The following is a 15,537-nucleotide window of genomic DNA, read 5'->3' on the forward strand; positions in this document are numbered from 1 at the left end:
GAAATAGCCCTTTAGCCTTATGGGAAAGTCTTTTTTAATTGTCATATTTGCTATTTGGAATTAGTTCCTGTAACTTTCAATTAAAGAGCCATTACTAATATAACACTGATTCCCAAACTTAAGAAAGAATGGCACCCTTTCCCAGAGATCATCTTGCTGGACACTTTGGGAAGTGCTGTTGTGGAAAAGGAAAGACCAGATTGCTTATTTAGTTTTATAGTTTAAAGGTTTTTAGACTCCCCGTTGCTGGCTTGAATGTGTCATTTACAATTGGAATTCGGCTTTTGTGGGTGGACTTGGGAAAGATGTGGAGGGGGAGCTTTGTCAATCGTCCCACTCGGCCTTGTATAGCTGAATGCAAACTCGGGGAAAGCCGCATTGCGAGTCCCTTCTCGGTTCCCCTCTCCACACCGCCTGGCATCTCCACGGAGGCGATGGGGACCAGTTCTGTTCTATTCTCCAGTCAGTTCTCTAGTCGGGGTCCCAGAAGCTCCGTAGAGATTCCCCAACACGAGCAGAAACAACGCTAGCATTTCTTTGTCCCAGATCACAGCAGCTGTACAGGGTTAGCAGTCAGTGCAGTTGTTTGCTAACGCGCCTGGGTGCTGGCTGCCTGAGCAAAAGGGGCCGGAGAGCAGTTTCTAGCTCTGCCTAGTAAGTCCTTTTGCTCATCTGTCTTCTGAGATGGCCCCCCAATCCTAGCTTTTCATTCTCTCCAAAGCGTGTCTCTGATCCTGCTCTCTAGTTCTTAATAGCAGTTTTACTTGGACATACTGGCTAATCTTGACCTCAGGTATCTGCTTCCCAAACCCCATTGGTTCAGGATGAGGGCCAACCCAAATACAACAAAATTACCTTTCTTGGTGGTGCCCATCAAGTTCATTGGATTCTCACTTAAGACTGGGATATAAACAAATGGCTGGCATGATCGAAGGATTAGCTCTTAATAAAATTGTGAAATAGAGAACGTTGGTCTTTGGACCCATCTGCTCACTTGACTCAGTTATCAAATAGAATTAAAGAACATCAGATTAACTTTTTCTTGATTTTAACAGCAATCTCTACAGGTATGTTCAGTCTTCTATGTTAGTTGCTAATAGCATAGGATCATCTGTTCACACATATTCCAGTGAATATTGGTTTTAAATAAGAATCGGGAATCTTTTACTGAGAAATTCAATATGAAGTGAAAATATGCAGGTTTTTGTCCATTTACAAAATCATTTGGTTTGGGGGTTGGCAGCTGCTGTGTGTCAGTTTATTGTATATTTACTGTAATGTAAATATGTATGTTTTTCCAGCTCAGTCAACAAGCACCCACAACGGCTCAGCTCAGTTCTACTGATTGCGCAGACGGCAACTTAAATGAACTTCATATTACAGTGAGATGTTGCAGCCAGCTGCAGGCCCGAGCAAGCCACCTTCAGCCACACCCATATGTTGTGTACAAGTTCTTTGATTTTGCAGACCATGACACGGCCATCATTCCCAGTAGCAATGATCCACAGTTTGATGATCATATGTGTTTCCCAGTGCCGATGAGTGTGGACTTGGATCGATACCTTAAGGCAGAGTCTCTGGGCTTTTATGTGTTTGATGACAGTGATACCCAGGAGGATATGTACATAGGAAAGGTCAGTGTGCCCCTGATTTCATTGGCACATGACAGGTGCATCTCAGGTAAGCCCATTTCTTAATCTGTGAAACTGTAAAAACAAACCTAAATTATACTTTAGTGTTTTGGATATGTTGTTCTGTTTAATTAATCTTCCTAACCGTCTCAAATCATCTTTGGGCCTATAACATTATATTGTTTGAGTGACTTTTTTTAGTAGTTATTCCAAGAATTACAATATTTATTTTAGCTTATTACAATCTACTAAAAATTAATACTAACAATTCCATTAAAATATAGAAGGTCTGCTCCACTATAATTTCATTCCCTCCCCCCTTCTGTGTGCTGGTTGTCATACTTATATATATAGTATGCCTATATCTGTTAAAAAAACAAAACCCAATAATATAATGTTACTAGAGGCCCAGTACACAAAATTTGTGCACTGGCAGGGGCCCTAGCGGCTGCCGGCCACCGGCCAGGGCCTACTGCCCTTCCCCCGGCCAGCCCCGCCTCCTGGTCAAACTCCTGGACGACCTCCCGGTTGAGGGGACAATTTGCATACTACGCTTTTATTATATAGGATAATTACTGCTTTACATAACCTTATATTGTTTAAAGAAATTGAGAGAAGAGAGAATATACATAATTATAGGAGACTTTTTTATATTAAGCTATGTTTTTTACCATTTCTTATATTCTCTTTTTCTTCCTCAACTGTCTGGTGTCACTTCCTTTCTCCAGTATACCTTCATTTCTCCCAGTCCTTTGAGCTATTATTTTTACTTTTTGTCTTTATACAAGTCCAACAATATAATTTTACAATTATTGTTTTATGCAGTTGTCTTTTAAATCAGTTAAGAGAAGAAATTAGGAAAAAATATATCTATACTTTTATAATTACCTATATAATTACCTTGATTGGTCTATTCCTTTGTGTTGATTTGAGTTGCTATTTGATCTCACTTCCTTTCAGCCTAAAGAACTTCTTTTAATATGCCTTATAAGTCAGGTCTGCTGGAAACGAATTCTCTCAATCATTGATATGTGGGAATGTCTTTATTTTACTTTTGCTTTTTGAAGGAAAGTCTTGCTGGATACATTATTCTTGGTCATCAGTTATTTTTTTTCTTAAAGCACTTTGAGTACATCGATAACTGACTTCTGCTGAGAAGTCAGCTATTGATGTTATTATGGCTCCCTGCTACTGGATGCTGTTATGAAGATTCTCTCTCCTTTTTTTTTTTGGCTTTCAGCATTTCTGCTATGATGTCTCCAGGTATTGATCCCTTTGTGCTTACCCTGCGTGGAATTTGTTGAGCTTCTTTATGTGTAGGGTATTGTTACGTACCTAATTTGGGGAGTTTTTTGTCATGACTTTGCCCTTTTTTTCTTCTTCTTGGACTCCCATTACATATATGTTCATATGTTTAATGGTGTCCCTCAGGTCTCTGAGGCTCTGTTCATTTCTCTTCATTTTTCCCCTTCAAATTGGGTAATCTCTGCTGGTCAACCTTCAGGTTCACTGATTCTTTCTTCTGCCAGCTCAAATCTACTGAGCCCATCTACTGAATTTTTTTCATTTCAGTAATTGTACTGTTCAACTCCAGCATTTCTCCTTAGTTCTCTTTTTAAAAATAATGTCTATATCTTTATTATGTTCTCTATTTTATAGATCATTGTAACCACACTTTAATTCTTTAAATATGGTTTCTTTCAGTTCTTGGAACATAGTTATAATAGCTGCTCTGAGGTCTCTGTCTGCTAAGTCTAACATCTGGACACCCTCAGAAAGCCTCTACTGATGGCTTTCTGCCTCCCTTCCCCCGCCCCCTCCCCCCCCCCCCCCCCCCCCCCCCCCCGGTGTTAACATCACACTCCAGTTTCTTTGTATGTCTCTCTTTTTTCCCCGCCCCTAAAACTGGATATTGAGGATACTATATTGTAGCAATTCTGGATTCCAACTTTCCCACTCTCTGGGGTGATTGCCGTTGCTGTTTTTGTTTGTTTGGCCAGCCTGTTCTGACTCTTCCTGTCCTTACTGAGGTTCAATAGATTTCTTTGAATAAGTGCTTCTCAATTTGTTGTATACCTTTGATCAATTCCCAAAGGCCTTAAATGGTTGTTTTTGATCCTTTTGTCCAGTTTTATTACTGATTTTTATGGAAAAGGTTTATTTACTGAGCTTTTCACTCAGCCATTCTAGAAGTCTCACCTGTACCTACAATAGAAGTTTATCGCCTCCCTATATCCTACCTGTATCCTTCTGTTCTATCTAAAGTCTAGAGTTGTTTAGTTTTTCCTCCCAGCCAGCCATTAAAAGACATGCCATACACTTGCGGACAAAGTAAAGGATACCTCTAAACAAAAGTTATGCTTGAAATATAGGTTTATTTTCTTCAAGTCAGGGATTTTTCCTACTGAACAATTTAGTATAATGATTAAAATTTGGACTCAATATTACAGATATAGGTAATTACTGCTATATGTTTTAGATGGTTTATCTTATGGACTTTTTTTTTTTTTTTTGCTGTGGTACTATTAACTTGGAGTAATTTAACAAATCCCAATAAAATATTTAAAATTATAATAAAACTACATAGTAATATAAAGATTTCTTTAGATATATCAATTATTTGGAATTTTGAAGTTTTAATATATTTTTCTATAGAGACAAGTCTTTTGCAGGAATATTCAAATCAAAATGAAGGTTCATACATGAACTATAACCCAGATAATGTCTTGAAGGAATGCTAAGAATTTTGAATAATTTCTGAATTTCATTTCAGTGGATTAAAATATTCATAAGTTAATTTTCTCAACTTTGAATCAGTATTCCTTTGAGGCCTTAACTTCTGAATGCAGTCTACTCAAGAAGTGAACCTATCACATGTCCTTTTGTCTTTATTTTATTCTCTAAGTAATTTGGGTTGTGAGTAAAAGCCAAAATTATTTTTTTTTAAGTTGTGGGTAGTTCACTTTAATTATTCTGGTAGTAAAACTTTACTTTAGCATTAATTAAAATTATTTATTTTGTGATTTGACAGGAATATTTGAGCTAACAGATCATAAAAAGCATCCTGCAGGGACCATTCATGTCATATTGAAATGGAAATTTGCCTACCTCCCACCAAGTGAATGCATAACATCCGAACACCTAGGAACTGTCATACACAAAGAAGAGTCCGAAGCTGTTCAGAGACTACCTCCAGCCTCCTCTGTGAGCACCTTGTCTGTAGTGAGTAACAGTGACTTTGAATTTCTTACAAAACTTAATAGACACAGAAGCAGAACAAATAGCTGAAGCCTTATCTAAGGTGGATGTTCCTCATACTCAGTTTGCCATACTGTTCAATCTTAGGCACCAACACCCAAACCAAGACAGCGTTTAACAGCTGTAGGGAAGAAGGTGTCTTTCGTGGCCGATGTCACACCACATCAGAATTCTGTAAGTAAACACGGAGCATGGGAAATAAACACTATAGATGTAGTATACCCTACCTGATTTAAAGGAAAATTGGGTGAATAAAATGCTTCTTTTTTCCTTTAAAATGTTAGGTTTGTAACTTGGCATTGTGTATAAGTATTAACTGTTCTTACTCCTTGATCTGAATCATGATACATCCACTCAATGTAATATTATGTTGTCACTGAGTTTGCTTTTTCTTTAAAAAAAATGGTTGATGTGGCCCATCTGGTGTGGCTCAGTGGTTGAGCATCAACCTATGAACCAGGAGGTCACGGTTAGATTCCCGGTCAGGGCACATGCCCGGGTTGCGGGATTGATCCCCAATGAGGGGCATGCAGGAGGCAGCCAATCCATGATTCTCTCTCATCATTAAGATTTCTATCTCTCTCCCTCTCCCTTCCACTCTGAAATCAATAAAAACAATTTTTTAAATAGTGATGATAACTATTGCATAGTTGTGAGGTTGAATTAAGGTAATACATTGGAGAATACTTTATGTACTGATCAGCATAGCTCAGTATCCTATCCGTAAAAGAGGCACTACCTAGATTATTATAGTATGTATCAGGGCAAAAACCAGTCAGCAAATAATTACAACTCCTGTGGCTCTGGATATTATATATTTTAAAGGATTATTTCTACTCTATATTCCATTGGCTTAATTCAGTCTATTTTTCTTTTTCCTGCTTAAAAAAAATAATGCTTACCCAAAGTTTCATATTTGTAGAAAATTTTATGTTACAATGTTAATTTTTTTAATGTAGCAGGATATGTTATATTTACAATATAATTATCACTATATAACCAAAACTTTTATTTGCATTAAAAATCAATTATAAAGAAATAGAAATCTAACTGGTTATCCTATATAATAAAAGCCTAATATGCTAAGTGTCTGATCGGCCATTCAACCAACCAAAGCATAATATGCTAATGATATGGTAAGGCCACTCAACTGCTAGCTATGATGTGCACTGACTATCAGGGAGCAGACAGTCCACCAGTCGGCCAGTGGCTATGACATGCACTGACGACCAGGGGGAAGACGCTCTGACCAGTAGGTGAGCTTGATGCTGGTGTCTGGCTGATTGGTACTGAGCGAGATGGGCCGGACACGCCCTGGAGCCCTCCTATGGTTCCTCCCTGGCTGGCCAACCTCCTGTGTCCCTTCCTGGCCCCAATCATACACCAGTGGGGTCCCTCGGCCTGGCCTGCACCCTCTCGCAATCCGGGACCCCTCAGGGGATCTCAGAGAGCTGGTTTTGGCCTGATCCCTCAGGCCAGGCCGACGGACCCCACTGGTGTATGAATTCGTTCACCAGGCCTCTAGTTAATAGATATTATCATTGAATAATGGGAATGTGGATTTATATTAATTTCTTTTATGTCTTCTTGTTTAACTTTCACAATTTCTATATTGGGCATGTTTCCCTTTAAAATAGCCAAAATGATAGCCCTGGCAGGGTAGCTCAGTGGCTTAGAGCATCATCCCCATACCGCAAGGTTGTGGGTTTGATCCCCAGTCAAAGCACATACAAGATCAACCAAGGAATGCGTACATAAGTGGAATAACTGGTTGGTATTCTCTCTCTCTCTCTCTTTCTCTCTCTCTCTTTCTCTCTCTCTCTCTCTCTTAAATCAATAAAAAAAAATTTGTTAATTATAAACTATATTTTAACAATAGACATCAGTTTATGAACCATGGAAAAATGGTTGACTATAAATTGATAGAAGGTACATACCTAATCCAGCATATACAACTTTTAATTACATGAGTAATGTATAATTATCTTAGAAATGTTAGAAAATAAAAATATAACAAAATAAAAACAGCACTATACAATTTTCCCAAATCTGCATATCAGAGATAGAATTTTGATGAAGTTTCTTTCATACTTTTTTCCATGGAAATATATACACACATTTGTTTGTTTGCAAATTTATTGTTTAACAAAACAGTGTACACGTATATATATTGTTGTAGTTAACTTCCTTTTTCACTCAACACTATGTAGTGCACTCTCTTTACTGTCGGGAAGTACAGGTCTAGATGAGAAGGTCTTTCATGGTCACATAAAACTGGCGTTTGGATGTACCACATGTGATGTCATTAATGCCTATTGAACATTTGCATTGTTTTCACTTTTTTGAGATTATAATCAATGCTTCGATGAAATACACTTGTAGTTTGTTTGTTTGTTTTAATGTCTTTATTGATTTCAAAGAGGAAGGGGGAGAGAGAGAGAAACATCAATGATGAGAGAGAATCATTGATCGGCTGCCTCTTGCACGCCCCCTCTCGGGGATCCAGCTCGCAATCCAGGCCTGTGCCTTGACCGGGAATCAAACCATGACCTCCTGGTTCATGGACCGACACTCAACCACTGAGCCACACCAGCGGCTAGTTCTTAAATTGTATATACGTATATATACCATGAAGAATATCAGTCATGTTACTGAAATGCACTATTTCATTGCCCTAATGGGAGCTACTATATGTGCTCCTCATTTTATTAGTGTTCTTATACATATAACACATGTACATTTGTATGTAAAAGTCTTAGGGTGATCTGGGATTTAGCAGTAATCCTAAATAACACAGTCATGTGTTCACATGAACGTAGGAGAGGGAGACGTCCCCTCCTCCCGAGGACAGGAGGGACCTTTCGCCAGAAATGGAGGTCACACCAGAAACGGATGTTAGTACGCCGACGGCTTCGCATGTTTTCCAGGTATGTCTTTGTATTAAAATTATTTCAAAAGGCTGAATTTGGTTCTTAAAGACTTTGTCTTTGTAGTGACATGGATCAGGAAATTATAGCATTGATCTTATCTTTATATATTCTTCCTTGGAAAGCAAAGATAAAGAAACATGACAAGTGTAACGGCTACCATTATACTCTTAGCATAATGTGAAATAGACATGTGAAGTAATGTAAAATTTATTTTGAAATTGATGTATTTTTCATTCTTAGTTTATAATTAGATTTTCATTTATCCGTATATTTTTATTTGAACAACTTAAGCAATTATTTTCAAATGCATATATATAGCATGTCGGTATATTTAAGTCTCAAGTTATTATTCAAGTGCTTCAGCAGAAATGCCGCAACTATGATCTAATCAGTGATGAAAATATCAGCGTGCTCTCCTTTCTCCAGGCGCCTCAAGAAAGCCGCGTCAGTCAGGGGAGAGAGCACACGGGGAACGCACAGCCAGAGAACGGGGGGGACGTGTCCCTGATGTCCCAGGGCCAGATCGCACAGCCAAGTACGACTTCTTCCGAAGACGAAACAGAAATCACCGAGGAACTGGAGCCGGAAGGTGACTGGTTTTGAATTGACAGTATTTGTTGAACTCTTAGCTTGAGTTAACAGTGTGCCTCGTAGACTTCTTCACTGCACAGTGGAGCTACTTCATGACACCTGTTTCTCGACAGAAGCGATGGCTGTGGGTCAGTCTCGTCAGCCGTGCCAGGTGTCATGGCATCTCTCTCACTCGCACTGGGGGCCCGGCAGATGCAGGTGTCATTGCTGGCCATGCCCCCAATTGGCATATTTGGTGGCTTTAGATTCTCTTTGGGTTCTGGGCTGTCATCTGGGTCATTCTGGAGGACTTGACTTTTTTAAAAATTAAAAGTAGGAACTCAGACCAAAAAAAAGACAGCTTATAATGTGATTTAACTTCTATAAATATGTCGAAAAGGCAAATTAATCTATAATGACAGAAATGTTCAAGCTGTTGCCTGGGGAAGGGCCAGTGGGAAGAGATGAGGAAGGGCAGAGATTGCAGAAAGGCCTGAGGGAACTTTTGGGGGGATGGCTATGTGTGTGATCTTCATTGTGCTGATGCTTTCATGGAATTATATCTGCAAAAATATCAGACTTTGCACTTTAAATGGGTGTGGTTTATTAGATGTCAATTTTACCATAATAAAGCTGTAAAACATTTTAAAATGTTTTTAAGTAGTAAGAATAACTTGATTCTTACACAATATTATTGGTTGGAAAACATCTATTACCCTGTCCTCTTTAAAAAATTATTTTTAAGTTCATATTAGAACAAGCTATATTTTTATTTCCTTTGTTTCTACTAAAACTAAACATGGAATTTTCAATCATTTTTACCTTTTTCTAAAATGTAATGTAAATATCTTTGCTGCTAAAAGAGGTTCAGATATGATTATCATATTGTTCTTTTAAGGTTGTCCTTATAATGTGTGCTCACTTCTCTCCTTTTCAAAGGTATAAAGGTAGCTGGTTTAACAGATTTAAACCGCTGAAATTTTATTTTGTAACAGACGAGGAAGACAGATCAGCTTCTGACAGTGATGAGTGTATCATTCCAGAACCTGTCTCCAAGAATATCCCGCAGGTCAGTAACTGATGCCAATTAGAAATGTGCCGAAATGAAGTTCTCTTCCTTCATAGTATTTCAGTCTTCCTATGTGAACACCTTCAGGCAAAAACACTGCATCATCATAATCTTATTCGAGGCTCATCTCATATTAAGAAAACTTCACTTACAGTTTCATTATGTAATGCTATAGCATCCAAGCATTATTTTTGCTTCCATGTTAAGGGCACCTAAATCCAGTAGCTTCAAAAGGTACTTCGTAAAAACAGTTGACTTTCCTGACTTCTTTTCAGAACCATTGTACAAGGATGCATTAAATCAAACCTGAACTTGAAAGAATTCAAAATGTGAGATGGCTTTTAAAACTAAAATCATGTGTAAATGTGAATTTATAGACTCGTCATATCTAACAATGTCTATTGATAAACTGTTAAAGTTATTTCATTTCTGCTAAAAAGTAGTATGTAAACTGTTTTTTCTTATTATTTCTGGTAAAGTAACTTGTATTGCTTTGCTACAGCTTCCCACAGCTTCACTACCACCCTAAACTGTGGTTTCCCATCATGGTTTTATATCTCAGATGTGTGGACATCACTTAAAGCCGGCATCTGCTCTACGCAGTGACTTATGCTCAGAAGCCACTAATCAGCTCCATGTGCATTTAAAAATTCCACCTTTAGTAGACGGTCCTGACCAGTATCTTATGTTAATAGGTGAAATTTAGTATTTTTCAAGTTCATATCAAATATAATAAAATAAGATAATCTACATACAGAGGAACGGAGCTCACGAGGTCATCGTAATGGAGAAATGTAGCATTTTCTAGTGATTATACCAGGGTTTCTGTGTGCTGCTTTAGCCAATCACTTAATGAGTCATGGAACTTTTTTCTTTAAAGATTGCCAAAGTGGTACAGAGAAGTCCTGCTGTACACGTCACTCAGTATCACCGATTACATGTATACGTATGTATGTGTTTATATACACACATTCTTACATCCATAGATGCAATAGGTGCAGGAATCATTCCTCTTGGCCCCTAAGTACTTCAGAGCAGTAACGTAATACTGTTAGCAACCTACACTTCTCCTTGAACGGCTGCGGCTGTCCCAGTGGCGTCGCTCACGGCGTTTCCTGGCCTGGTCAGGGGCCAGTCCCGACCACATAGCACATTTAGCCTCCTGCCCCATTCGCCCCCTCAGTCCATAAGGGTTCCTCAGCCTTTCCTGCTGGTCTTTCCCAGCACCGACATGGCTAAGGGCACAGGCCATTCATGTTGTAGAGCATCCCTGGGTGTGGGTGTGGGTGGCGTTTCCCCCGGTCAGTTCAGGTTGTGCTATGGTAGGAACGCGTCGGAAGCCATGCTGAGTCCTTTCAGGCAGCGTGTCCACAGGCACAGGGTGGGTGTGGTTTGATTCTTGAGGCTGTCAGTTGGTTGAGGTATTGTGTCATAAAACCTTCAGCTTAACAGTATTTGTGGCTGAACCGCTTCTGAAGTCTCCTCTTTAAGAACTGTGTCAGGCAGAAATCGCAGGACAGCGTGGATCTCTCCTCGGAAGGAAGGTGTCCCCGAATGGCTACCAGGGCTAAGCACATCCTGTGTCGTATGTCCTTTCATGCTCACGATTCTTCACTCGCCAGCATCTCCTGTGTCATAAAAGAAGCCATCTCTGGCCTCAAAGGATTCACAGTCTGCGGGGAAGCACAGTGGCAAGCGCATGGTGGCCGCACTAGGAGCGTGGATGCAGGTGCTGGGGGAGCACTCGGGGGCCTCACTCAGCACGGGGACCCTCATCAGGGTGACTTCCTTGAGGCCGGGAAGCTTGGCCCAAGTGTGGACGGTGATTAGCAGTTGGTGAAAGCCGAGGAGGGTCATTGGAGGCTGAAGGATCAGAAGCAGGAGATTTGAGAGAGCGCGGAGCATGGCTCCTGGGAAGTCAGTGTGGTCTCAGGAGGGGCTGGGCCCGCGCTCACGTGGGGCGCCCTGGAGTGTACCCACAGGCAGGCCCGAGCAGAGCACGGGGCTCTCCGGGGCGAGGCCTGCTCTGGGATTCCTAAGGGAGGAGGAGGATCCCTCGTTGACTAAATGACATCTAATGAGCATTTACTCGGTGCCAAGCCTTGCTCTCCAGACCAGGAATAACGCGGTGAATAAGAGAAGTCCGTTTTTTGATCTTGTGGAGTTTACACTCTTGAATTGCATTTAAAAAGATCCGGCTATCAGTAATGTAAAGAATAGACTAGAGGCACAAGACTAGTTAGGAGTAATTAGATAGCCCTGCTCTGTGGTTAACCCCACTTTATAGATTTTTTTAATTGCCTGTACCCTAATAATATCACAACGTTGAGACTAGAGGTAGTGTTCTAGAAAAATGTCATCCATGCCAATTCAACTGTGAACTGGAATTACCTACTACCCTGTGTAAGCAATTTAAGATCATTCAGGGTGTTTTTTCACGTTATAGACTCTGACCGCCCATAGTTATTTCTTAGAAATGTTGATCCTTAAGAGGCATCTAACAGATTTCCCAGGACTTGGACACGACTTGCTTCTTCCTCTCTCTTCGTGTCTGTGATGTGTAATTAATCATAGATTACTTCATTTTGTTTCATTTCATTTACAACATTTATGAGCTTCACTTTGTCAGAATGAAACGCCTGTCCCCTCCCTTCCTTTCCAACGGGGCGTAATGAGTGGGAGCATCTTTTCCAGCAGCTGCGTAGTCTGGTGCTGGATTAAATCACGTCATTAGCATAATGTGCCACCCAGTTTGCCCCATCTCTTCATTTCCAGGACATCAAAGTGGCACAGATACCAGTGTAATTGGGTCGTGCTGGCCTGTCAGGTCCCGTCAGCCTCACGGCCGCCGCTGCTGCTAAAAGGCTTCGAGGCATGACCGTTAATTGGGGGCTGGCAGGGTGTCTGAGAAATGTGAAACTTTGGACGTTTCTCCATCAATATTTTATTAATTTGAATAACCAGAAGTTAACAGGATCAATTTGATGTATAATACATTGATTAAAAGCCTCGCTTTAGATCCTCACAATAGCTATCAAAACTGAAACTTTGCGTCTGTCATGGCATTTGAGAAAAAATGAACACTCCTTCTTTCACACGACTTCCGGTTTTACATGTAAGCCAGGCAGCTTCCCGTTCTCACAGCTAAAGGTGCTGCCGTCGGCTCACAGGCTCGTACAGGGAGCCCACAGGTGAGGGCGGGCAGTCGCGGGCTCTTCTGTGCCGTGTGTTTACAGATTTCTCTCTCTCCGCTTCCGCCAGAGCGGTTTTGTAAAAGCTGCCGCGTGCAGTTGGGTAAGTTGCAGTCCGCGCCCTCCCCGGACAGCAGGTTGTCCCGAACAATCTGAGCAGCAAGGCTGGTCAGCAAAGTGTGCTCTAAGCTTTGAACGGCAGAATGCACACCGTCACTCACTTAGAGAATTCACGTATTAAAAATGACTCAGTCTTTTCAGAATCAATTATGACATCCCATCGGTGGGTAGAATAAGCCCCGTCCCATGTGTGACGTGTCCTAAGCTAGATAGAATAGGTTTAAGTAAATGAAGTGTCCAGTTACCTTCCTGATGGTAATTACTTTCAGAACTATTTTTTATTGCCCGGCTGGTGTGTCTCAGCAGTTGAGCATCGACCTGTGAACCAGGAGGTGGAGGTTCGATTCCCGGTCAGGGCACAGGCCCGGGTTGTGGGCTCGATCCCCAGTGGGGGGCGTGCAGGAGGCAGCCAGTCCATGATTCTCTCTCATCGTGATGCTTCTATCTCTCCCTTCCTCTCTGAAATCAATAACAGTGTATTTTTTTAAAGATTTTTTTATGTTTTGCAACTTTGCTATCTTTTACTAATGAACCATGGACTTCTCTCCGTAGTAATATACTCTAATCCTTTAACACATGCATAATACTCCATTGCATAGCTCTGCCAGTTATTTAAATGAGCCCCGTTTGATGGACCCTTAGGTTTCTGTCCGTTTTTGCAAATACAGACATTTCTGGTTAAAATGTTGTTTATGGTAACATTTGACAGATATCACCTGAGAATTTGTTGGGGCTGTCGCTTCTTGGTCTCCCCGGCCCCCTGACCTAATGAATGAGAGACCATGAGCCGGGGGCCAGCAGTCTGTGTTCCCTCCCCTGTCAGGCCATTGTGGGTGACAGTGAGAAGCACTCCTTGAGGGGGCAGCGGTACCGCCAATGGTGGCTGCACACTACAGTGACCAAGGGAGCATTTTATGTTACTTCCTTAAATATGTTTTCATTGATTTCAGAGAGGAAGGAAGAAGGAGAGAGAGAGAGAAACATCAGTGATGAAACACTGAGCCACGCCGGCCGGGCTAGGGAGCATCTTTAAATGCCAGGGCCCCATCTCCACTAGATGAGTCGAGTCAGACTTTTGCTTAACGCTCCCCAAGTGGCACCATGTGCAGCCACAGCGGGCACCGTGCCACCTTCCTCGGTGACCGGGAGTGGGCAGCACAGCACTCGTCTGAAATGGGGGCAGGATGTAGATGCCCCTTCCTGCACGTGGCGCTGCCGCAGGAGCCGTCAGCGAGGGGCGCGTGGCGTATCCCTCAGGTGCGTGAGGACAGAGCACACATCCCCGCCATTGCGTTAGGCTGGGCGGTGAGAGCTTCGGAAACGCTGCCGGGGTGTCAGGAGACAGCCACACTGTCCCCGGAAACCAGCTCTCTGCACCAGCACCACGTCGATCTCCCCACGGGTGTTTCGGTATTTATTTGATCAATATAGTATCCTTTAAGGGGACACACGAGAAAAGGTAGGCCACTGCCACTGATGAACACGGGGCTTGTTTTGTTTGTAAAAACAGTATTACCTCGACAGTTGGCATTTTTGTTTACTCTTATTTCTCCCAAAGAGCTATTCTTTTGAGAGAGAAAAACAAAGACTTTTCTGGCAAAACTTCTGAAGAGTCACCCTGATTCCTAATAAGAGGAAGCTTCGCAGCCTGGAGTGGCGTCCAGGGGCCTTTGGGCCTCTGCAGTGGCTCCGCACACCCCGCCTGAAGCTCTGCCAGGGCCTTGGGGAGGGGGATTGGGCCAGCTGTGTGAGCTTGACTGCGAGCCACCGTGGCCGTGAAGTGTAGAAAGCCACGTGCTGCCCAGTCCTCGGCATCGGAAACAGGTGGCACCATTTCGCTGCAGCAGGACGTCGAGCGTCACCTTCCGTGCCCCGTTGTCTCTGTGGCTCTGTTACCGGTGCCACGTCCCACACACAGCAGCTCCTGTCGGCCGGCTGTGTTGCATTTATTTACACGTGCACACACGTACATAAACCATTGTTACGGTGATAGAAGTAGTGCCGTGTAAATTCATGTGACTTTGCTGATCCTATAAAACTGAATCTTATACCTATCACCCAGCAGTCCTTCTAGAGAATCACTCACATACACAAGAAAACATAAAAGAATGTTCAATGCAACCTTGTTTGTAATAGCAAAAAATTATGACTTAATTGCTCCTCAGTAGAGAAATAAATGGACTATAGACTATATATGCAATATAAATGGAACTCTATACAAAAGTTATATGAGTTAGATTTTAATTATAAACATGAATACATCTCAAAAAATATGGTATTGAGGGGGGGAACAAAATTGCAGAATGATGAATAGAGGATGGTACCACGAACTTAAAATCTAGAAACAAAGCAATACTGTATGTTGCCTCTGTGTATACACACATGCAGTGGGAAACATGAAAGGACGTTTGGGAATGATGCACACCAGCGCCAGGCTAGGGTTAGCTCTGGGGGAATGAGGAAGGGCGGGGAAAGGAATTGGGAGGTGAGGACTCTTATCTGTGTCGGAAATATTTTATTCTCCAACAACAGCAACGAAAAGGTTTCAATCAGCTGCAGCAAAATGGTAACATCTGCTTAAGGTGCCGAGAACTTGAATATGCCACACTATCTTCTATTCTTCATAATTTAAACAGTTAGAGGAATATTTATTCCTCGTAGAAATTTAGAATGAAGTAAAACTCACACGCAGTCTCACCATAGTGGGGCCTAAATCTAACTGACGGAAACAGATTGCAAGCCCTTTACCTGGGCCGTTCCCCGCTAAG

At 41.7% G+C, this 15,537-nt stretch overlaps 1 protein-coding gene across 2 annotated transcripts in view; it reads left to right on the forward strand.

Annotated features, from left to right (window-relative positions):
- RPGRIP1L (RPGRIP1 like) overlaps positions 1 to 15,537 on the forward strand; it is a 75,763-nt gene that overhangs the window by 48,226 nt on the left and 12,000 nt on the right. For both annotated transcript variants that reach the window (XM_036346034.1, XM_036346033.1), the window contains 6 exons: positions 1,302 to 1,680; positions 4,663 to 4,853; positions 4,977 to 5,063; positions 7,709 to 7,816; positions 8,246 to 8,408; positions 9,385 to 9,458. In XM_036346034.1, coding sequence (XP_036201927.1) covers positions 1,302 to 1,680; positions 4,663 to 4,853; positions 4,977 to 5,063; positions 7,709 to 7,816; positions 8,246 to 8,408; positions 9,385 to 9,458 — 1,002 coding nt within the window. The remainder of the gene's footprint in view (positions 1 to 1,301; positions 1,681 to 4,662; positions 4,854 to 4,976; positions 5,064 to 7,708; positions 7,817 to 8,245; positions 8,409 to 9,384; positions 9,459 to 15,537) is intronic.

Source organism: Myotis myotis, unplaced genomic scaffold (assembly GCF_014108235.1).
Source record: "Myotis myotis isolate mMyoMyo1 unplaced genomic scaffold, mMyoMyo1.p scaffold_m19_p_19, whole genome shotgun sequence".
NCBI lineage: Eukaryota > Metazoa > Chordata > Mammalia > Chiroptera > Vespertilionidae > Myotis > Myotis myotis.